The sequence below is a fragment of the Monodelphis domestica genome, chromosome 8 (genome assembly GCF_027887165.1).
Source record: "Monodelphis domestica isolate mMonDom1 chromosome 8, mMonDom1.pri, whole genome shotgun sequence".
Lineage (NCBI taxonomy): Eukaryota > Metazoa > Chordata > Mammalia > Didelphimorphia > Didelphidae > Monodelphis > Monodelphis domestica.
In genome coordinates, this window is record NC_077234.1 from 10989213 (window position 1) to 11010338 (window position 21126).

The 21126-nt window shown below is 55.8% G+C and overlaps 2 protein-coding genes across 9 annotated transcripts in view; one reads left to right on the top strand and one right to left on the bottom strand.

The window, feature by feature from the left end:
• HDLBP (high density lipoprotein binding protein) overlaps positions 1-6033 on the top strand; it is an 84389-nt gene extending 78356 nt beyond the window's left edge. For 4 of the 5 annotated variants that reach the window (XM_056808611.1, XM_056808609.1, XM_056808608.1 and 1 more), the window contains 5 exons: positions 1-63; positions 2264-2449; positions 3099-3215; positions 3693-3821; positions 4139-6033. In XM_056808611.1, coding sequence (XP_056664589.1) covers positions 1-63; positions 2264-2449; positions 3099-3215; positions 3693-3821; positions 4139-4225 — 582 coding nt within the window. In that variant the 3' untranslated portion in view covers positions 4226-6033. The remainder of the gene's footprint in view (positions 64-2263; positions 2450-3098; positions 3216-3692; positions 3822-4138) is intronic. The other variant, XM_056808612.1, reaches the window with a different exon arrangement.
• A 611-nt stretch (positions 6034-6644) lies between these two features.
• Positions 6645-21126, bottom strand: part of ANO7 (anoctamin 7) — a 79363-nt gene continuing 64881 nt past the window's right edge. For 3 of the 4 annotated variants that reach the window (XM_056808616.1, XM_056808615.1, XM_056808618.1), the window contains 7 exons: positions 20041-20138; positions 14915-15054; positions 12622-12827; positions 11718-11860; positions 10522-10612; positions 10265-10384; positions 7030-7178 (listed from right to left, as the gene is read on the bottom strand). In XM_056808616.1, the coding sequence (XP_056664594.1) occupies positions 7167-7178; positions 10265-10384; positions 10522-10612; positions 11718-11860; positions 12622-12827; positions 14915-15054; positions 20041-20138 (810 nt within the window). In that variant the 3' untranslated portion in view covers positions 7030-7166. Of the gene's footprint in view, positions 7179-10264; positions 10385-10521; positions 10613-11717; positions 11861-12621; positions 12828-14914; positions 15055-20040; positions 20139-21126 lie in introns of all 4 variants that reach the window. The other variant, XM_056808617.1, reaches the window with a different exon arrangement.

Here is a 21126-nt window from a genome sequence, read left to right on the forward strand (position 1 = left end):
ACCCAGATTCGGCTGGAACACGAAGTGAACATCCAGTTTCCCGACAAGGATGATGAGAACCAGGTGAGGAGCAGCCCTTGTCAGAATGGCTCCATCTCGGCCATTCTGTCTCATTACTGGGGTGGACCAGGTCGGCACGGCCCAGCTGATGGAGAGAGGAGAGAGGAAGCCAGAGACACAGACGGGAGAGAGGGAGGGAGGGAGAGAGAGAGGGAGGGAGGGAGAGGGAGAGAGAGAGAGAGAGACAGAGAGAGAGAGAGAGGGAGGGAGAGAGAGAGACAGAGAGAGAGGGAGAGAGAGAGAGAGGGAGGGAGAGAGAGACAGAGAGAGAGGGAGGGAGAGAGAGAGGGAGGGAGAGAGGGAGAGGGAGAGAGACAGAGAGAGAGAGGGAGAGAGGGAGAGAGAGAGGGAGAGAGAGGGAGGGAGAGAGAGACAGAGAGAGAGGGAGGGAGAGAGAGAGGGAGGGAGAGAGGGAGAGGGAGAGAGACAGAGAGAGAGAGGGAGAGAGAGACAGAGAGAGAGAGAGGGAGGGAGAGAGAGAGATGGAGAGAGAGAGAGGGAGGGAGAGACAGACAGAGGGAGGGAGAGAGAGACAGAGAGGGAGAGGGGGAGAGGGAGAGAGAGAGGGAGAGACAGAGAGGGAGGGAGAGAGAGAGACAGAGAGACAGAGAGGCAGAGGCACAGAGAGGGGGGGAGTCAGCGGCCAAGCAGCAGGAAGGAACGCGATGGCTCCCTGAGTGGGGCTGGCCATGTCCTCACGCCCTGTGGCCATGACTTCCCAGACTCCCCTGCTCCCTGGGGGGAGGGGGGCATTTGCTGCTGCGGGGCTTGGGTTGACACCTCGGGGCCTGTGCTGTGCTGGGCAGAGAAGTCCCTTCCCGGAGCAGTCACCTTTGGGTCGGAGTCTCTGCCTCAAGTCTTGGTCCTCTTGCGACTCAAACCAGTCTTCTGACAGCTCCAGGTGCCTGTCTCATTCCCCGCCCCCATCTGTGCCCCCACCCTGCCCGCCAATTCAGTCAAATCCCGTCTGTCTTCGGCGGCGTCCTCCGCTCCCCGGACACCGGCCTCCTCGCTGCTGCTTTCACCGGCCCCCCCTCACCTCGCTGTCCTGTCTCCCTTCCTGCCTCAGTACAGGCCGGCCTCTTCCCAGAGGCCTTTGCCCATTCCCCTCCAGGCTGGGCTGTTGTCTTTCTCTGTATTCCCCGCTCCTGGCGTACTGCCTGCCACACCAGCAGGGGCCTAATCGGTGTTTATGGTCTTGCCTCATGACTGCTTATCGCCCTCTTTGCTCCCCCAGAGCTCCTTCCTTAGAGCTGCTGAGTCGGCCCTGCACAGCCCTCTCTTGGGAGGCCGTGGGGACACCCTGGCTGCCTGATGGCTTGGAGGGCTTTTTGCAAAGACGACGGCGCTCGGCGCCGCCTCTCTGGCCTTGAACCATTCAGATGGGAGAAGACCGTCGGGATGTGCTTGTGCACCCTGACTTTCCCTTTGCCCCCTTCCCCGAGGGTCCCCGGTTGCTGGCACTTGGAGTTGCTACCCTGGTTCTCCTTCCCTCTGACGGCTTGCTCACTCTTTGCCAGGGCTTTTCCCTCCCACTCTGTGACTGGGCTTTTAGCTCTTGGTTCCATGTAGATGCCGGCCTTCTGGGACTGTTCCCACCGTGCTCACCTTCCCGGAGGACTCCCACATCCCTGCCTGGCATTCTATTCCTCCTCCATCTGGAGCATCTTCCTCTGCCCGAGGGGCTCTCCGCAGGTCCTCTGTCTGCCTTGGCACGGCACCGTGCTCACTCTCCCTGCTCGGGGCTTGAACCCTCCACCACTCCTGTGGATGTGCCAGAACGATCTTTCTAAGCTGCGTGTCTTCCTGCCCCTTCCAAGTTTGAGGATTGGGGGGAGGGAGGCCTGCCTTCCTGTTGCTGCTTCATCTTTCTGGCCCTCCGTGAGCTTGGACTTGTCTCCGTGACTCCAAGGACTCCCAGGTGGATGGTGCCCATCTCCCCGCTCGTGTATTTGTTCTGTCCTTTGCCCCTTCCTGTTCCCACAGCTGCCGCTGACCCCAGCGCACACGATTGCTCCTTTCCCAGAATGGACCCTGGGGAGCACAAATTAGGAGGTGATCGCCTGGGGCCTGGCCTTCTCTCCAGCCCACCTTGGCTTCCCTCAGCCCATGATGGGCTGACTTGTCTGAACGTGCAGTGTCTCTTCTCGGGCCTTGCTAGGCCGCTGGCCCTTCTCACTTTGTGACTCGATTCTCTTTCAAGGCACAGGACCAAATCACCATCACAGGGTACGAAAAGAACACGGAAGCCGCTCGTGATGCCATCATGAAGATTGTGGCGGAACTTGAACAAATGGTCTCGGAGGACGTCTCGCTGGACCACCGTGTCCATGCCCGTATCATTGGCGCCCGGGGCAAGGCCATCCGTAAAATCATGGATGAGTTCAAAGTGAGTTCTGTGAAGACGTGGCTGGAGAGCCACAGTGGACGGTCCCTGGACGTCGTGGAGGGAGGGGTTTCCCTTCCTGTCCGTCGCGTGTCCGCAAGGGCTTCGTCACTCGCCGGGTTTTGTTTTGGTCACGTGAGAGGATGAGCTCGGCCTGGGTTTGTGCGATGACTGAAAGCTCTCAGAACCCTGCTTGTCTTCCAGAGCCGCCACTTCTGCCCCACAATCCTTTGTGTGTGTCTCGTTAGCTCTTCCTGGGGAGGGAGGCGGCACCGACTCGTCCGCGAATGCTTGGCCAGTTCCTCCACCGAGTCCGGCCAGGCCCGTTGGTGGTCGTGTGTGTCTTTTCTTCCAAGTGACGTTCATTGTGACAAGGGTGTCCGGGGCTAAGGAAGCAGAGGTGGAAGCGTGACCCGACAAAGGGGGCCGAGGGACGCTTCCATCCCTCGGCCCAGGCCTGGCTGCTCCTTCCCGGAGGAGTCCTTGACTAGCCGCCTAGGTGGCCTTTCGCTGGCATCAGGGGGTGACTGTCAAGAGCCCAAGTTTGGAGCTCAGAGCTCAGCCTTGGAGGCTAGGCATGCCCGAGGGCTGGGCAAAGGGGGCTCGATTCTTGGGACTGGCAGGCCCTGCTGACTGGGGGTGTCTCTCGCAGGTAGACATCCGTTTCCCACAGAGCGGAGCCCCTGACCCTAACTGTGTGACTGTGACTGGACTTCCTGATAACGTCGAGGAAGCCATCGACCACATCCTCAACCTGGAGGAGGAATACGTGAGTGTCTGCCCCGACTGGCTGAGGGAGCCGGGCTCCAGGCCCGTCCTGACCCCTTGGTTTCTCGTCGGGGCCTTGCCTGGCCGGGGATCCGCTCCTCTGTCCCTCTGCCCGCCGAGAGGGGGCTCGCACCCCTCTGGACTCTCCTCAGTTTCCCCAACTCTAAATGGGGCGTGAGAATTGGCCGTCGCACTTTTCTCAGAGCATGTCGAGGATCCAGTGTGCCGAATGGCCGTCTCATTCTGTGAGGGCACCGACACCCCGCCTGGTCTTGGCAGCCTTTGGGGCGTCTGCAGTCGCGCTGACAGACCCTAAATACAACTAGATCCTGGCCCTTTTGCAGGCAGTCACGGGTGGCAGAAGATTTGTGTTGTCCATGTTTGGTGGGGGGCGGCAAGAGGCGCCCTTGTGGGTGAGCAGGGGGGCCCCACGTGCACTTGGTGTGACCTGGACTTTCCTTTTCCATCGAACGGGCAGCTGGCGGATGTGGTGGACACTGAGGCTATGCAGGCGTACATGAAGCCCCCTGCCCACGAAGAGGCCAAAGCTCCGTCCAAGGGCTTTGTGGTGAGGGACGCTCCCTGGGCAGCAGGCGGCAGCGAGAAGGTAACCCTTACTCCTTCCGGGGGCGCGTGGTGTGGGGCTCCCTGGGGCCAGCCTGGGCCGCAGCCTCTCTGGGGACTCTGAGCCATCCCAGACTTCCTGGCTCGTCCCAAAAAAGGGTGACAGCAGTGAGGAAAGCGGGGGTTGGGCAGGACTTTGCTTCTCCCTGAAAGAGGCGGATGCCGGCCCTCGCTCCCCCCTGCCTGGCTTCTCCCCTTCTTTCCCGCCGCTTCCTTGGGTCAGGCGGCCATGGGAGGAAGCCCCACGCAGAGGCGATCTGGGGCTCTCGGTCATGACGCAGCCCCGTTGTTTCTCCACAGGCTCCCGACATGAGCAGCTCTGAAGATTTTCCAAGCTTTGGGGCTCAGGTAGCCCCCAAGACTCTCCCATGGGGCCCCAAACGATAATGATCAGAAAGGAGAACCATCTCCAGCTGCCGACCTGAACGTACCCACCACAAAATACTGTGTCTTAATCCGACCCAGCGGCTGGATCCTATGTAAATTGTGTGTCCCCCTCCCGCCCTGCTCTCCCCTCCCCGTGCGCCCGCCCCTCAGAGGTCTCCTAGTGAAGCCTGGAGTGCTGGCTGGCTCCGAGGGCCGCGCCTGCCCGGGGGCCGGCCCGCCGGTTCATGACCTTCTTGAGCATCCAGTGTGCACTCAGGATCTGTTCCTTGACATCTCCGCTCTGGGACAGGCTTTCCACTGTTTTAAACACTAAAAACACGAGTGAGATGCTTCGTAATAAAGTAACCGAGACTTTCTAAGCTTCCTGGTCCAATCAGCATGTCATTAAGCACTCTGACCTTCATTATGAGATCTCCCCACTGTGGCGAGGAGTCTACTTCCTGTGTCATGACCTCAGGAAATAAATTTCCTTGACTTTCTAAAAGCCAAAATGTTTGCCCTCTTCCTTCCCCTCCCCCTGCCCCTTTGGGTTCGCTCTCGGCGGTGTTTTATCCCGGGCCGTCGGCCTTGGCACAGGACGGAGGAGGAGAGAACCAGGAGAGAGCCAGCTGCGCCTGAAGTCGCCCCACCACGGCGGCCGCCTCCCCTTTGCTCTTCCCTTCCCGAGTCCGCCCATCTCGGTGACAGTATTACTGGGCCGGCCCTCGCTGGGGGGCGGCGTTTGCCTTAGGAGGCGCCCTGGCGGGGGGCCGGAGGGAGAGGCGGGGGGCCCGCGGGGATGGCCGTTAGGAGGGGCTTCCTTTCCCTTCCTGCCTCTGTCCGTCCCCTCAAAGCGCAGACACGATTTACGGACGATTGCCTTCTTTCTACCTCAGAAGCCGGCCTCGACTCGCTCTCGAGTTCGTCCTCCCTTTTGGCCGGAGTGCTCCACTCGGCACCCCACGAGGCCGGCCCGTCGAGGGGACCTGGCTCGTGGGCGGCTGGGGGTGGCTCTGGAGCCATTCGTTAGCTCCCCGCGGGCCAGAGAGCTCAGGCAGAAGGGGGCCTGGGGGCGCATCTTCCTCTCCTCGGCCGGAGCGCGGCTTCTCCGAGCCCTCCTCGCCAAGCCTCGTCATCTCGGGGCGGGAGGCGGCCTGCCCTCCCTCCGCGGGCCCCGTCCCAGGCCCCTGGAGTCCGGGGGCGCCCTCGCCAAGTTCCGGGGACGCTTGCCCGGGCCTCCCCACAGGCTCTGAAACAGCCCGACCTGGAGCTGCTCCCACCGGGTTCCCTGTTAGTCAGAGGCGGCTCAAGTCCCCCTATGGGTAGGGGAGGCGGGTTCAGCCGGCCCCCCAAAGGCTGAACTGAATGGTGGGGGCGGGCGGACTGGGATCTTCCAGGAAATGGTGTCTGTCTCCCCTTTTCTCCTCTGCCCCCCGGTTCTTGTCACAGCCCTCCGGACCCGCCTTGCGGTCCTGTGGCGGAAGCTTTTGCACACGTCCTTTCACAGCTGAATGTCTTAGATGCAAGTAACCGGCCGTCAGGCCCCCCCCCTCCCCGCCCCCCCCCACCCCCCTCCGCAATAAAGGTCAGAACATGATTGTCCTCGTGCTCGTCTCCTCGTGCTCGCACCCTGGGCAGGGCAGCGTCCGTCCATCCGTCCGTCGGTCCCATTTCTCGTTTTTCATGTCTTCCATAGCCCGTGTTTCCATGGCAACGATCCCTTGGCCTTAACTCTGGAATTTGGAGATTATATGCAAACGTGTAAAAAGGCTCATGAATATGGATGACGGTGGAATTTTATAAATTCTAAAATAAAACCTGAAACCGTTTGGAGTGCTCGAGACGCTTTTTTAACCTGCTTCGGACGGGGTGGGGTGGGGTGGGGGTGCCTGGGACCTCTTTATCCAGGCAGAAAGGCTCTGCCTCAGTTTCCCCACTGAGGAGAATCCTAGAGAATGAGCCCAACACCACAGCCCTTGGGGGGGGGGGGGTGACCTCTGGGTCCATGACGGCTCTTGTTCTAGTTGACCTTCCGTCACGCTCTGCCTTTCACACCCGAACAAGGGTTCTCCGGCTCCCCCCCACCGCCCCGAGTGGAGGCCTGAAGACTTGGGCAGTGACCTCATTGGGGGAGGGGGCCTCCGGGGAATCCCCCTCCTCTGGCTCATCTCGAACTCGGAGCCATCCTGGGGCAAGACTGCAGCCGCCTTTTGGCCTTCTGGCCGTGAGCTCCCTCACTAAGCTGGCGCCCCGGTTTGTTTGGGGCCTCTTTTCCCGTCACCCTGACAAACGCCTGAAACCTGCCACCTGGCACGTTGGGCGTAGAAACGTTCCGGCTCGAAGCCCAGAAAGGTGGGCTTCGAACCGGCACCTGGGGGGGCTCCTTGGGTCCAGCTCGGGCCTGGCCCGGTCGTCTAGGGGGCCGCACGAGCCCGACACCGTCGGTCCACGACTTTATTGACGAGAAACGAGGCACAAGACGGGTCCCGAAATAGCCCAACCCAGCAGAGGAAACCCGAGAAGCCGCCCCCCCCCCCACGCTCCCGCCTGCTTCCCCTCAGTCTCCCACGGAGATGGCAGCCGCCCAACGGACGAGCCACCCCGGCAATGACAGACGTCAGCCTGAGCACGTCCGGCCAGATGCTGCCCCTGCCAAGCGTCCCGGGCCTCGGCCCGGCGCTTCCCTGGTCCTTTGGTTCCAATCCGGAGGCGCGACTGGAGGGGGAGGGGAGGCTCGTGCGGCTCCGGCGTCCATCAGGAGGGGGGGTTGGGGGGGGGCGGAAGGGCCCAAATGGCTTCGGCTCCGGCCCCTCCGCTCATCCCAGGCCCAGAGATGGACGAGGCTCTGTCGTGCCCACCCGGCTCTTCCTCGCCGGCCGAGGCCTTCCTGCGAGCTTTCTCGTTTCCGGATTCCAGGTTCGGTTCTGCGTCTTTGAGCTCCTCGTTTGTCTCAGAGAGATTCTCAAGGCAGGACCTGAAGGACAAAGAAAGAACTGGATGAAGCCGTTTCCACTTGCTGAAGTAGCCCAACAAGAAACATGGCGCCTGCTGGTGGGGTAGGGCAGGGCGGAGCCTCCCAGCATCCTTTCCTAGAAGGAGGGGGAGGGGAAGGGGGAGGCTTCGGCCGTTCTGTGGGGTCGCTGCACCCCTTGTTTCATGGGGCAGGAAGCTGGCGCTCAATGCAGAGGGGCTGTTCTGTGATGGGGTTTGGCGTGGGAGGGGGGATCTGAATCCAGGCCCTCCCACAAGAGAAATAGAATAGAGCCTGGGGAAGACGGCCATTTGGGGGAGGGGGCAGGGGGGCATGTGGGGAACGGCCGGCGCTTTCAGAGCGGGGAGCCGCGTCCAGGCGCAGGAGACGGAGGGCAGACTGGTGAAGCGGGCCCAGGGCGCTGCTGTGAATTTTAAGTAGGTACTTGAAGAAGCCGGAAGTGGTGCAGCCCCCGCCGTATAGCTGAGCTGTGTCCCAAGCATAGGATCCAAAGGACTCCTGTTGGGCCACAAGGTGGTCCTGAGTGCAGATGCGGCCTCAGCCTCTTCGTAGCTGTGTGACCCTGGCCGAGTCATTTGGCCCCATGGCCTCGCCCTAGCGCTCTTCTGCACAGTTCTGTTTCCAAGGCCCGAGGGAAGGGATTCAGAAACCAGTCCCACATCCCACGTCCCAAGGCAAGTGCTTAGGGACAACGGAAGGTTCCCAAGAAGACGTGAGGTGGAGGGGAGGAGGCCGGACCAGAAGAAGGGCTGTCGGAGCCCAAGGCAGCCTCTGGTTCTTCCTGAAAAGACAGGATCCAGCCGAGGACAGAATCGCCGCTCGCTCTCCCGAGGGTGACGCAGTAGACCAAGAAGCTCCCAACACAGCCAGATGCCAGACCGCTCGCGCCTCCCTTCTGGGACCAGCACGTGCTGCTGCCTAGAACCTGGAAGTGCCATCTTGGGCGAGAACCCGAAGCCCCCAGAGCGCAGGCCAGCACGCCGTGGATTCCGGGAAACGAGGGGCGCCGAGGGGCAGGTGCTTAAGGTAGCCTCGGAGGAGGAGGCAGAGCTCGGGGCAGCCTCCACCGCCAGGATGGTGAGCTCTTGGCCGGGGCCAGAGTGCCCCCAACAAAGGCTGCCCACAGCCCCGTTCTGCGTCTTAGCTGGCTAGAGGCCGGCGAGAAGAGTGAACAGGGAGAGCCGCTGAGACCCCGGGGAATGGCCAGGAGATCAGCCTGAGCTGAGGATCCTGGAAAAGCTGAGCCTTCGGTGCCAATCAACATGCCCAGAGTTTAGGCAGCCAACGAGATTCTCTCAGAAGATTTGGCGGGATGGAATCTGGAGCTGGAATGTGGCTTTGGGGTTCGGAAGGAATGGGAGAGGGCAGCCAAGGGGTACAACGCACGAACTCCAGACCCACAGAAACCGGCTCCACGCCGTCCCATGATGGGGGACTTCAGTTTTCCAGAAATGAAAGTGTAGGGGGGTGTTGGGCCTTTTCCAGTTATCCGAGTCTTTGCCGAATAGCTTCTTGCTTTTCCTTAATCATAAAAAGGGGGGGAGGAGCCCGCAAGGGGAGCTCCAATTCTGGTTGGCTTCTCATGAATAGGGAGGCCTTAGGGTTGCTGCTGAAGAAGTGATGGGAAGTTTCTTGGGGAGTGACGGTTTTTTTCCTCAGAATTCGTGACAGAGAGGGAAGTCGATTACAGATTTTCTGATCTGCGCCCTCAATTTTAGATATCGAGGCTCAAAGGAGGGGAGAGGAAGGATCCTGGGGGCCAAGAGGTCAAGGGTACGGTCGCCCCGGGAAATGTGGGGAGTCCTGGAAAGGGCAGCGATGCGAATCAGAGAAAGCAGGGATGCCTGCGAGGTCCAGCCAGGGTGGTCAGTTTGCTTCTTCTCTGCCCTTCAGATTGGAAGTGACAAGGCAAAAATGGCCCGCAAGGAAGCTAAGGAAGGACAAAGGAAAGAGGTGGCCAAGTTGGCCTCGAGTGCCATCTTAGGGTACTGACAGCGGCAAGCCTTCCTGGAGTGCCTTGTTTGCAAAGAACTTTAAATATTCTCTCATTTGGTCCTCACGAGAAGGCTGGGAGGCAGCTGCCCTTAATGTGCCCATTTGCCCAGGGCCACAGAACGAGGAAGTAGCTGAGGTTGGACGCCCGGAGGCCTCAGCTCCAAGTTCAGTATCTGCATTATCTGGTTGCTGTCATGGTGGTCGAAAAATTGGGGAGAATGCGAGAGCTGCCGCAGGATTGGAAAAGGCCGAAGGTCTCAACTGGGGGAGAAGAGGACAGAGTGTGGAATCCGTAAGCCAGTTAAAAAGAAGCCCTTGGAGTCTGGCAAGGCCCCAGGGTTGCCCACAAGATTCTGCAGTCTAGTTCTGGAGCGGCAGGGAGCCCCAGAGGCCAGCCCCCTCATTTTGCAGCGGGCGGCTTCCCCGAGGTCACCCCAAAGCCCCCGTGCACGTTGCTCCCTCACAAACTCTCCTCCTTGGTGAAATGGAAATAAGCCCGCACCCAGACTCCGCTGCTTCCTGTTTGCTGGTAGACCGGCCATTCTCCGGATCCCGTGTCAAGCTTTGGTGCAGCTCAAACTCGGGCCTGGCTTCAGAATCCAAGTTCTGAATCTGTCAAAGGCTGCCCTGCTAGAACGGGGCTGCTTTGATCCTCAAAAGGCAGTGAAAAGCCACCCAGAAATAAAGGAAAGGTTTGCCAAGTCGAGGGTCCAACAGGATCACGCGAGGGGGCCTTGCCAACGATGAAGGGCACGGCACCAGCAAGGAGGCAGCCCAGGGCGGGGGGCAACCCTGTGGGTCTTGGTGGGCATGAGAGGAGGAGAGCCAGAGCTTGTTCAGCCCCGCCATGCTGCAGATGAAGAAAGTGCCTGATCCGGGAGTCCACCCCAGTGCTCTGAGCTCCCCTCCGAATGGAGGCTTTCGCTGCTCCTTTGCTCCCTGGACATGGGAAGGTCATCGGGGGAAGCAGGCTGGGTGCTGCAGGGGTGCCCCGAGTCCTCTGAGTGCCTGCCGCCACGGATGGGGTGAAGGGGGGGGGGCAAGGAAAGGGCCTGCAGGGTGCTAGGAGTGACCTTGTAGTCAGCCAAGGTGTGCTTGGCCACAAAGTGCTCCTGCTTCTCCTCGATTTTCACGGATGCCGGGATGTCAGGGACCACGAGGTCAATGAGCCAGGCCACGAAGAAGATGACGTGCTGTTGGGCAAAGCACAAGTCCAGAGGGAGGAGGTGGGGAATGAGACAGGCAGGGGGGAAAGCTCTCCTCCCTCCCTCCCCCCGCTCAGGGCCTGAGCAGATTGGGGGGGGGGGGCAAACCACTGCCCTCGGGGTACCTCAAACACGACGATGAAGGCCAGGCGGATTGCCAAGAGTTTCCAGAAAGTAAACGAGTGCTGCCCGTCGTCTTCCCGGAAAGCCTGGTACCTGAAAGACAAGTGGCAAAGGCAGGTGGCCTTTCCCTCCCTCAGCTCCTCGGAGGACCCCTGGGCATCTCCAGGCTATGGGAATGTCTTCCCGGGATCCCCACGCCTGGCTCGGATTTGGCCCGCTTTTCCCCGGCTTCCCCTGCCCACTCCTGGCCTTCTGGAGTCCAAGAAGCCGTTGGAGGCCACCTTTGGTGCTGGCCACGGAGCTGCCGCCTCATGGACTGCAGGGAGTGAATCCAATTTCAGACTTCATGTAACTGGGTTCCTGGACGGTGATGCCTTGTCATCGTGTGAAAGTGCAACCCTGGCGGTGGGTTCATCCCACCCAGGATGCCCCCCTAGAGGGCCTGGGCCAGAGGATGCCCCTTCATATAATAGAGGAGACGGCCTCCGTTTTCTTTTCTTCCTGTTTTTACCCTCCCCTCTTACAATCAATCCTGTACGTCAGTTCCAAGGCAGAAGAGAGGTGAGAGCTAGGCTTTGGGGGTGAAGGGACTCACGGAGGAGGGGTCTGAGGTCACCCTGGAACCCAGGACCCCTGTCTCTTCGCCTTTTCTTTTAAGAGCGCTGGGCGCTGCTTCTCTAGTGAAGTTCTGGATCGAAGCACCCTGAGGCTCCGGCTCACTTGGGGTGACTCCGTGGGTCCCCACCCTCCTGTGAGGGGAGACCCTCCTCCCGTCGTGGCTGCAGCTTCCATTTGCCGCTACCGGCCTTCCCCTCCCCCACAGCTGGAGTGCCCATCTGTGTGTCCGTCCCTGCCCTGCATCATCTGCTCTGCCCCGGCCAGAGCGCAGACTTCGCCGGCTTGGGACCGATTCAGGGACTTCCCATGGCTCGGAGCCCTCGCAGGGCTTCCAATCCAGGAATCATTATCTCGTGCCTCGGACGGTCTCACAGCAGACAGCATCCCCGGCTCTGCGTCGGCTTGCCACGATTTCTCTTCCACACATGGGGCCTCGGCCTCTTCCGGGCCACGTGACCCTGGCCAAGCCCCTTCCGCCATGGCTCAGCCCTGACCTCGTGATCCCGCCTCCACAGAGGGCTTAAACAGGGGCGGAAAGGCCTGAGGCAGCCCCGGAAGCTCCTCCCCCTCCCCACCTCACCTGCACGTGTGGTTGTATTTGGCAACGAAGGCCCCCGGGGCCTGGGCCAGCGTGAAGTTGGTGTAGCCGTGCAGGTCCCAGGCGTAGGCGTACTTGTAGTAGGTCCTCTGCAGGAAGTTGGACGTGAAGGCGATGAGGAAAGCCTGTGAAGGAGGCAGCCGCCGCTCAGCACAGGCCAGGGAGGCCCACAGAAGCCGGCCGCCTTCCCAACCGCGCCCCTCTGACGGAGATCCCTTCTCATCCTCCCCTTGGCTTTATCTGCTGTCCCTCCCGGCCGTTCACCCATGGGAAACGGGCCAGATCTGAGTTCTAATCCCACTCCTCCTGCTGCACTCGCGGCCGGCTTCGCGGTGAGGGCGCCGGGAGGGGCAGGGAAGCCCCGCTGTAGATGGGAGATGGAGGCGGGGTATGTTTGGACTGTGCCAGGGCAGATCTAGCTTCAGGGAAAGCCCTTTGGCAGAGACGGAAGGCCAGAGCAGCAGGAGGCGGTGGGCCAGTCCTCGGTGTCAGTGTGGGGGCCCCCCACGCCTGTGGAGGGCCAAGAGTGAAAGGGCCTGCACGGCCGCCCCACCGAGGCTCTCCTTGGCTTGGGGTCCCAGCCCTTGGCAAACGCACTCCAATGCCTGCCCTAAAAACATGCCTTCTGACGGCTCCTCCCTCCATGGCTGCTCAAAGAGCCAGTTGGAGCGGAACTGGGGATGGGAGGATCTCCCGCCTCAGATGCCAGAAGACCCTCAAACGCCCTGAAGCGCTGGTCCTTGGCGAGCTGCAGAGCTCCCTGTCTGGCTTGGAGGGTGGGAGACATCCTCCCCCCTCACTCTCGGGGCTTCTTTTCCCATCTCCGTGCGCACCCCGAGAGCTCGCCCCTCCCCTCAGGGCTGTGGATCCCCCCCAAGTCACTCACATTACTGATGATGGCCAAATGGGTGATAAACTGCAGAAGGAAGAACCACATGCCGATGTTCTGGGCTTTTTCTGCCATGGGGCGCCGGTACTGGCAGACGAACTTCTGGGCGTCGGTGCGGATCTCCAGCCAATTATTGAGGAGGGCGAACAGGGGAGCGAGAGGGCAGGAGGCCACGAAAATGGTGATGAAGCCAAACTGTATCACTGCATTGGCAAGAGCAGCCAGTCACAGGCTCCACTGGGGGAGCCAGGCTGCCCCCCACCCCCCGCCCAGCCACAGCCTCCATAACAAGCTTGTGAGCCTGGCAGGAGGTGCCAGTGAACTTGGCCAGGCACCAGCAAGCTGGAGAGTTCTGGCAATGGGCCCAAAGGCGTTTGGGGGGTGTCCAGGCGCACCCGGCTTCCTCTCCAAGGCTGTCCCTAGTCAGAGGCGGGTGCTGGTCGGGGAGGGACACGGGGGCCACAGCAACAAAGGCGAGGCTGGCTTGACTCTCTGTAGCTCTGATGGTTGCATTTGTCCAGAACTGGGGCCAGCCAGGCAGTGACATCGATTAGGCATCGATTGGCATCAGAAGCCAAGTGAAATCCTCCCCCTCCAGGAGCTCCTGTTCTGGCCTGCGAGCCCTGGTGCTGATCTGCCTCTGGAGTTCTTCCAACTCCATTTCAACACGTTCTGGAAGGGGGCAGCTGGGTGGTTCAGTGGGCTGAGAGCCAAGTCTAGAGAGGGGAGGTCCTGGGTTCCAGTGTGGCCTCAGCCGCTTCCTAGCTGCGTGACCCTGGACAAGTCCCTTATCCCCCATGGCCAGGCCCTGACTGCTCTCCTGCCTTGGAAGCAGTACACATCCCTTCCGTTCCTTCTGTTCCTGCCTCTCACAATAACTCGCCTTATCAACAGGATGGATGGGTGCGGATTGAATCGAATGGATGAAGCGGCAGAGCCAGGATTCAACTCCGGCTCAAACTCTCGCCGTAGTTGGACTCCCACAGACCCTCCGCCTCCCCTCATGCTGGCCTTTCCCGGCCCCATTCCTTGATGCCGTCGTGGCGGGCAGGCGGCCTCCCTCCCTCCCTCCCTCCTCTTACCGCAGCGTCCCCAGCCAGGCCCTTCCTGATCTCGGCACTCTTGTCACTATTTTCTCTCATGGGACGGCTTTGGATGTTGTTCTATTTCCGGCTCTGGGCTCAGGTGCCTCCCTTCCTCCCAGGAGGCTCTGAGCTCCTCGAGGGCTTTGTGTGCCACGTCAGTGCTGGCACAAGCGGGCATTTCATCAATGCTGCCGAGTGGAATCGGAATGATGCCCATTCCACGCTGCATGCCTCGGGGCAGGCGGGAAGTGGCCACCGAGTGCCCTGGGAGGGACTGCTAAGCCTTCTGCCCCTCCCCAAGATAGCCAGGAGAAACCCTCAGAACTGGCTGAGCCTCCTGCCAGTGGCCTCAGAGCATCGCCTGCTGTCGGCAGCCTTCCCCAGTCTGCCCGGAGCCTGAGGGCGCTTCCATTCATCGCAAGGGCCCCTAGTTCTTGGCTAAGGCAGCTAAGGAGGGACTCCGAGAGGGCTCTGCGTGTCTACTGGTCTCCGCATACAAGCACGCTCCCCGGACAGCCTTGGCGGACACGACTGTTGCAGGTCTCGTTTTACGGCTGGGATTCTTAACCCGAAGGGTCTGAACGTGGATGGGAAAAAGTGGCGTCTTTGTGTCAACGGGCTACTTCAATTCCTTGTATGTGGCGCATTAGAGGCTTTTTGAAAAGGGTCCTCTAGGCTTTGCCCAGCTGCTCTCAGGATCTGTGGCTCCAAGTGAGAAGACACATCTATGGGCCTTTGCTGGACACTGAATGTGGGTGGACACGGGGACGAAGTTCTCAGCTGCAAAAAGCGGCCCAAGGTGGCACAATTCCGGGAAGGGAGCCCCAAGTCAACCCTAGAATCTGCCCGTTGGAAGGGACCTGGGAGCTCTGCCTGCCAGCCTTGAAGACTTTCTACATTGCCACCAAATGGTCATCCTGGCTAGGCCAAAAGATGGCCTGACTGCCACTTCCCTCAGCGGTCACCATCTATCTCCTAATTGCAACAGAGGATGGCATTAGCTTTGGTGGCTATCAGGTCACCCTGTAGATGTCTCATCGGACTTGTGGCCACGGCATTTTCTTAAAAAGTGGAGAAAAAGCCGATTCTAGAAGATGCTGAGTCCATCTTATCTACTAGGGTACAAGTCCAGCCTTGTTCCTGCCCTTCTTCCCTCACCACCTCTCCCACCCTGTAAAGAGCAGCCTGGTAAGCCGTGTTCTTACCCATTTCCAGGTATTCCTGAAACAGCCCTTGACTTTCCAGAAGCTCATAGTTGGCCTCCCAAAGGATCTCCGAGGTCTTCTCCTTCTTCCTCTTACGACTGGAACGAAGCTTGTGCTTATGTTTCCATGACTGCAGTTTCCTGGACATCACCAGAGGGGAAAGCCCAGTAAGTTCCCCTGAATCGGAGTATCAGGGAAAACTTTCCTATGCCTGGAGAGCTGCGTGGTCGGTCAGTCTCTCCAGTTACGGGACTCTGATTTCAGTGGACCGATTTGAAATCGCATGACACATCCCTATACGAGGAGTCATCTTGGGAGGGAGACAGACTTCAAAACACTGAGCAGCCTCCGTCTCATCCTCAGTGGGAGCACGTCTTCCTCTTCTGAGATTGAATTTTATTTTGGGAAAGGGCCATGTTTCAGTTGTGTGAATCACAGAAGGCCAGAGGGTCAGGGCTAGAAGGCACTTTAAGGGGCATCTGGTTCCACTTCCTCCTTTTGCCAAAGAGAAAACTGAGGCTCATTGAGCTCCCCCCACACACACACATCTCACAGATCTTGAAAATTAACTAGCATTTGCTAAGTAGCCACCATATGTCAAAGTATGGGGCCAGGTGTGGGGAATGAAGAAACAAAGATGAATCTAGTTCCTGCCCCAAGGTGTTTTTATTCATTCTGCTGGGGGGGGGGGGGGAGGCACAACACAGGCATATCAGTCAACACAAGAGAATTGGTTCCAGATCACTGGCCACAGCATAAAGCCTTGCTGGGGTTGGATTCCATTTTGGGCCATATCAAAATGTGGGAAGTGTGAGGATTGGATTTGGCTCTTCCTGGACAGTGAAGATAAAGTTGTAATCCCCGGTCTATCTTTAGATTTTAATCCCCAAAGTGTTAACTCAGTATTTAAAGTAGATCTACCAATTTTAACTACAAAAAAGGTGTTGACTAGCCACAAAAGGTATAGCTAACTACAAAAGGTGTGACACCCATTTCATACATTGAATGGGCAGTCCTGGAGAGGAGCATCTGCTGTGATTTGTATACGTAAAATTTAGGGGAGGTGACACAAGACAAAAGGGTCTTCAAATAGAGGAAACAGAGGGACACAAGAATTGATAGATCAAGAATGAAGAAGAGTCACTCAGAGGAGAGTCTGGAAGACAGACACTCAGACTTGGAGTGAAGACACTTGGCTGTGGAACTGGACCCCTTGAGGAGCTCGTGCAGGAGACCTCAGAGTGCTTTCCTTTTAGATGGTCACCATGGTGAGTGAAAGGCTGACTTAGTTTCCTTGCCCTTTCTGGAGGTTTGAACCTCTGAGAAAGAACCATCTCTTGAGACTCCTTTCCCCTGGATGGAGCTTAGAATTTCTACCTGGCTCAGAGGAAGCCGGAGCTCTGCCTTTCTCTCTCCCCTTTCCCTCTTCCTTAATATCTTCCCTCTAATTGTATAAACTACCATAAATTCCATTTACTTTAGTAATTCACTTTGGAATTTAGAAATTAAATCCCTGGTGACCAATTAAATATTCAGTCTTAACCAATAAATCTAACAGAGCTATCATGCAATGAGATCAACTTCTTGTATCTGATAAAGAAGCTGGATCCGAAAGTTTTCCAAAGAGACCTATCAATGTACAGAGCAACAGAAGTACTGGAGAAATAAAGACAGACCACCCCAGGCAGGAAGGTCAGCAGGAATCTGGTCTTTCCAATTGGCTCTCTAACTCACGAGAGTCATACCTAACATGGGACATTGGGATGTGGAGCCATCATGGGCAGGGAGGATGTTCCTGCTCCCCTGAGGGCCACCATCCAGGAAGCTGTGCTTCTTCCCAACATGCTTAATGAGGACTTCAGCAAGCCCAGGATTGGGGCTCATGCTGTGGGTCAAGTTTATGCCGCCACAATAGTTTTGACCAACTTGATGGCAAGTTGGAGTTGGTCGAATGAATGAATGGCCTCAAAGCATGCCCTGAATGACACAATTCAGCAGGGAGCAAAGTCTTTAGTGGATGCCCTCGGGAGCCTGTTTTTGGCCCTATTTCTTGGAACATTTTTTGCAATGACTTGGATGATGGCATAATGCTCAAATTTGCAAAGGATGCAAAAATGGGAGGGGGAGATCACCCCAGATGGCAGCATCAGAACAGGGAAAGATCTCCCTAGGCAGGAACACGGGGCTGAATTCTCTAGGAAACCCAATCATCAATCCCATTTATATATTTATTCCTCACAAGATACCCAGGGTAAAAAAGTATTATCTGAATTTTATAGATGAGGAAACTGAGGCTGAGCCACGTTAAATAACTTGCCCGAAATTATGCAGCTAGCAAGTATCTGGAGAGGGACTCGAACTCATTTTTCCTGATTCCATGGTCAATGCTCTATCTCCTATGTGAGACCATTTCAGACCAGAGTCAAGAGAAAAGTCTTGCATTTTGTTTTGAAAAATGACCCCCTGAAGGAGTTCTCAGTGGTTCCTCTAGAATCGGCTAGCCTATGGGTGGGTAGACAAGCGTGGCACAGATGGCCTGGCTCCCTACTGAGGAGGACATGGCACGCCTGCTCTGGGCCTCCAGAAATGGCCCAAGAGAACACAGATCATTACCCCCCCCCACCCCCCGCAACATTTCCTTGAAGCCCAGATAAAGCCTCCAGACTTTAGCAATAAAAATGGCAGATGTTTTACCAACGGCCTGAAGAATGAGCCAGAGCTTCATTTGTACTTCGTGTCATCCTCAGGATCCTAAACTGAGCTTCTCTGTGGGGCATTTCTGCTTCAGGACAGAATGAGAAAGAAGGGAGCAGAAGGCAAGCTCTCATCAGACAGAAAATACATTTAGGCCTTGGAAAAGGAAATTAAGAGACCTCCTTACGCCCAGCAAGACTTGGGAATATGTTTATCCACATCAGGGAAAGGGCTCCCTATCTGGCCTTGAGGCCATGCACGAGAACCTTGGCCGACAGCTTGCCACCGACCTAGAAGTTCTAGACTGGGCACCCAGGGCCGTGATGCCTCTGCAGTGGGTATTTCTGTGAGCAAGTGGGAAAGCTCAGAAAAGATGCTCTTAGTGGTATCACTGCTGTGGCCTGGAACTGGGTGTTTGCAGCCAAGATTTTTCAAAGAAAACCCCTTCTCCTATAATCAAAGGAAACCCCCATTTCTCCGTATCTTTCTTCTCTTCCTCCTCCTTCATTCTTCTTGATTCTTCTTCTTCTTCTCCTTCTTCTATGAGCCTATCCTATATCTCCCTGATGCTTCTAGGGTGACCTTCAGCAAGTCCCAATCCTTTTGAGGGTGTGTATCCTTCTCTATAAAAGGAAAGGTGGAGCCAGATGGTCTCTGGGGTCCCTTCAGATCAAAATCTATGAACTCATTCTGGACCTCAGTTTCTACTTTTCTAAAAATGGGGAGGTTGGAATAGATGGTTTCTGGGGACCCTCTCAGATCACGATCTATGATCTTATGGCCTCTTTGAACAGGAGCATCCAATGAGTTGGGGCAGGAGGGTGGTACAGCGGATAGAATGCTGGAAGATAGCTTCCTGAGTGCAAATTTGACCTCAGATACTTACTAGCTGTGTGACCCTGGGCAAGTCATTGAACCCTATCTTCCTCAGTTCCTCATCTGTAAAGTGAGCTGGAGAAGGAAATGGCCAAACATTCCAGTATCTCTGACGAGAAAACCCCAAATGGGCTCACAAAGAGTTGGACGTGACTGAAAAACAACTGAACGACAAAAGCTAGTGACCCAGCCTCACAATTTTAATCAATCAGTAAATCAAAAGAAAACATTTACTAAGTGCCTACTGTATGTCAGGCACTGTGTTAAGTTCTGGGATAAAACATAATCCCTGCCCTCAAGGATCTTAAAATCTAATGGGGAAGAAAAGCAAGTTATATACAGGAGAAATTGGAAAGAAGGCCCTGGCATTAAGAATGACGGGATTTTATTTGGAACTTAAAGGAAGTCAGAGAGGTCAGTAGCTGAAGGGGAAGAGAGAGAGCATTCCAGGCCTGAGGGCCAGATCAGAAAACAAGTAACATGAGGTTTTCCTTTTTTTTAACTTTTTTTGGGCAAAAATGTGTGTGGTATGGTAGACGATGCAATGAATTTGGAGGCAGTAGGGATGGTTTGAAACTCAGCTGTGCAGCTTCCTACCAGCATGAGTTAGGAGAAGCCTCATCCAACTTCAACGCCAGTTCACCACTGGTCTCCTTTGCCTTATCAAATAGAAAGTGGAAGATTACCATTAGAGCTCCAAGCTTGCTTCCAGCTCTAAATGGACCATCCAAGGATCATGGTCCAAAGAATGAGAGGGAAATGGAAAGATGACTGCAGGTGAGGGCATCTTGTGAATGAGGAAGGAGCAGAGTGAAAAGGAGTAGAAGATCTTGGAGACATGGAATACTAATCAGCTCAAGGGACGGCCTTCTGGATGTCAAGTGCATCTTTGGTGGGAGACCCATGGAAGATCAATGGACCAAAGAAAGGTATTGGATGAAAATGCATGCCTACGTCATAATCTGCACATCCACATTGAGGAAATTCTCTATCCATTGAGAAGCAAAAGGAAGTGGGATTCAGTGGAGAGGCTGGGGTTCAGATCCTATGTCTTACACTCCTTTAGTTGGGAGACCCCAGGTGAGGCCATCTTCTTTGTGACTCAGTTTCCTCATCTATCAAAGGGGAGAATAATTCCAGCAATGCCTAGGACCCAGGGCTATTATGAGGATCAGAAGAGATAAGGTATGGACAATACTTTGTAAACTCTGAAAGGATCTCCTTGTTAAAATGGTGAGGTCCAAGTGCCAGGTTCTTTAGATGAGTCTAACATTGGGAGGGGAGAGCAGCATGTCCATGGTGCTGGAGATAATGGGGGCTGACCTTCACTTTCTCTGCCTATATTATCCTCTTGCTCAGAATTACAGAAGGTTGGAGATCATCCAGCCCAGCTCTCTCATTTTCTACATGAGGAAACCAAAATGGTGAATGATGAAATGACTTGACTGGGATCAAACAGCCTACAAGTCCCAGAGGGGAGATCTGAACCCAAATCTCCCTGATTTGAAGCCTATGCCTCTAGCAATGATTCCAGGCCATTTCTGGGTGCTACTTACGGAATGAAGATTTCCAACAGGGTGTTGAAGATTTGCTTCCCCACCATGATGACTAGCATTTCTTGGGCAAGCTCGATAAGACAGCTATTATTAATGCACTATGTGGGAGACAGTTCAACAGAGTAGCATGAGGGACTGAGGCAAGCAAAATGTGACTGCTGTTACAACATTCTACCCCTTGAACCCCTCCGTCCCTTATTCCCCTGGAAGCCCTTTCTGTGAGTACCCAGTTCCTGGCACCTGACATGCAAGGTGACTCACAAGATCCCAATTCTCCATCTTCACTATTAAAGAAGTTTGTCAAAAAAGATCAAAGGGACTCAAATCATTGGATGCTGAGTACCATTTTCCACCAAACTACCTCAGAGCCACAAATGGATTATATAGACCCCATTCATTAGCCACATCATGCCATGCACTCAATATCTCTGTTCATATAGGGCTGAAGATGTGTGGAAAATGAAAAAGAAAAAAAACAGAAGCCAAGAGTCACAATTAGCTTTGTAATAGTTAACCAGAAATAGACACACTGACCCTTTTGGGTGAATGTCATCAACTTGTATCTATAGCCCCTTTCTCAGCCAGGTTTAATATTATTACTATTAATAATAAATCAGAATATTAATATTGTTATTATCTTTGAATTTATTTCTTTAGAATATTTTTCCTTGGTTGCATGGATTCATGATTCTACCACCTTCCTTTCCCCCTTCTGGAGCTGACAAACAATCCCACTGGGTTATCCATGTGTCATTGTTCAAAACCTATTTTCATGTTATTCATATTTGCAGTAGAATGATCCTTTAACATCAAAATCCTTAATCGTATCCCTATCAAACTACATGATCGATTCTATGTTTTTCTTCTGCATTTCTGCTCCCACAGTTTTTCTCTGGATGTGGATACATTCTTTCTCTTAAGTCCCTCAGGATTGTCCTGGGTCATTGCATTGTTACTAGTAGTAAAGTCAGTTACATTCAATTATGCTGCAATGTTTCAGTCTCTGTATACAATGTTCTCCTGGTTCTGCTGCTTTCACTCTGCATCAGTTCATGGAGGTCTTTCCAGGTCACATGGAATTCCTCC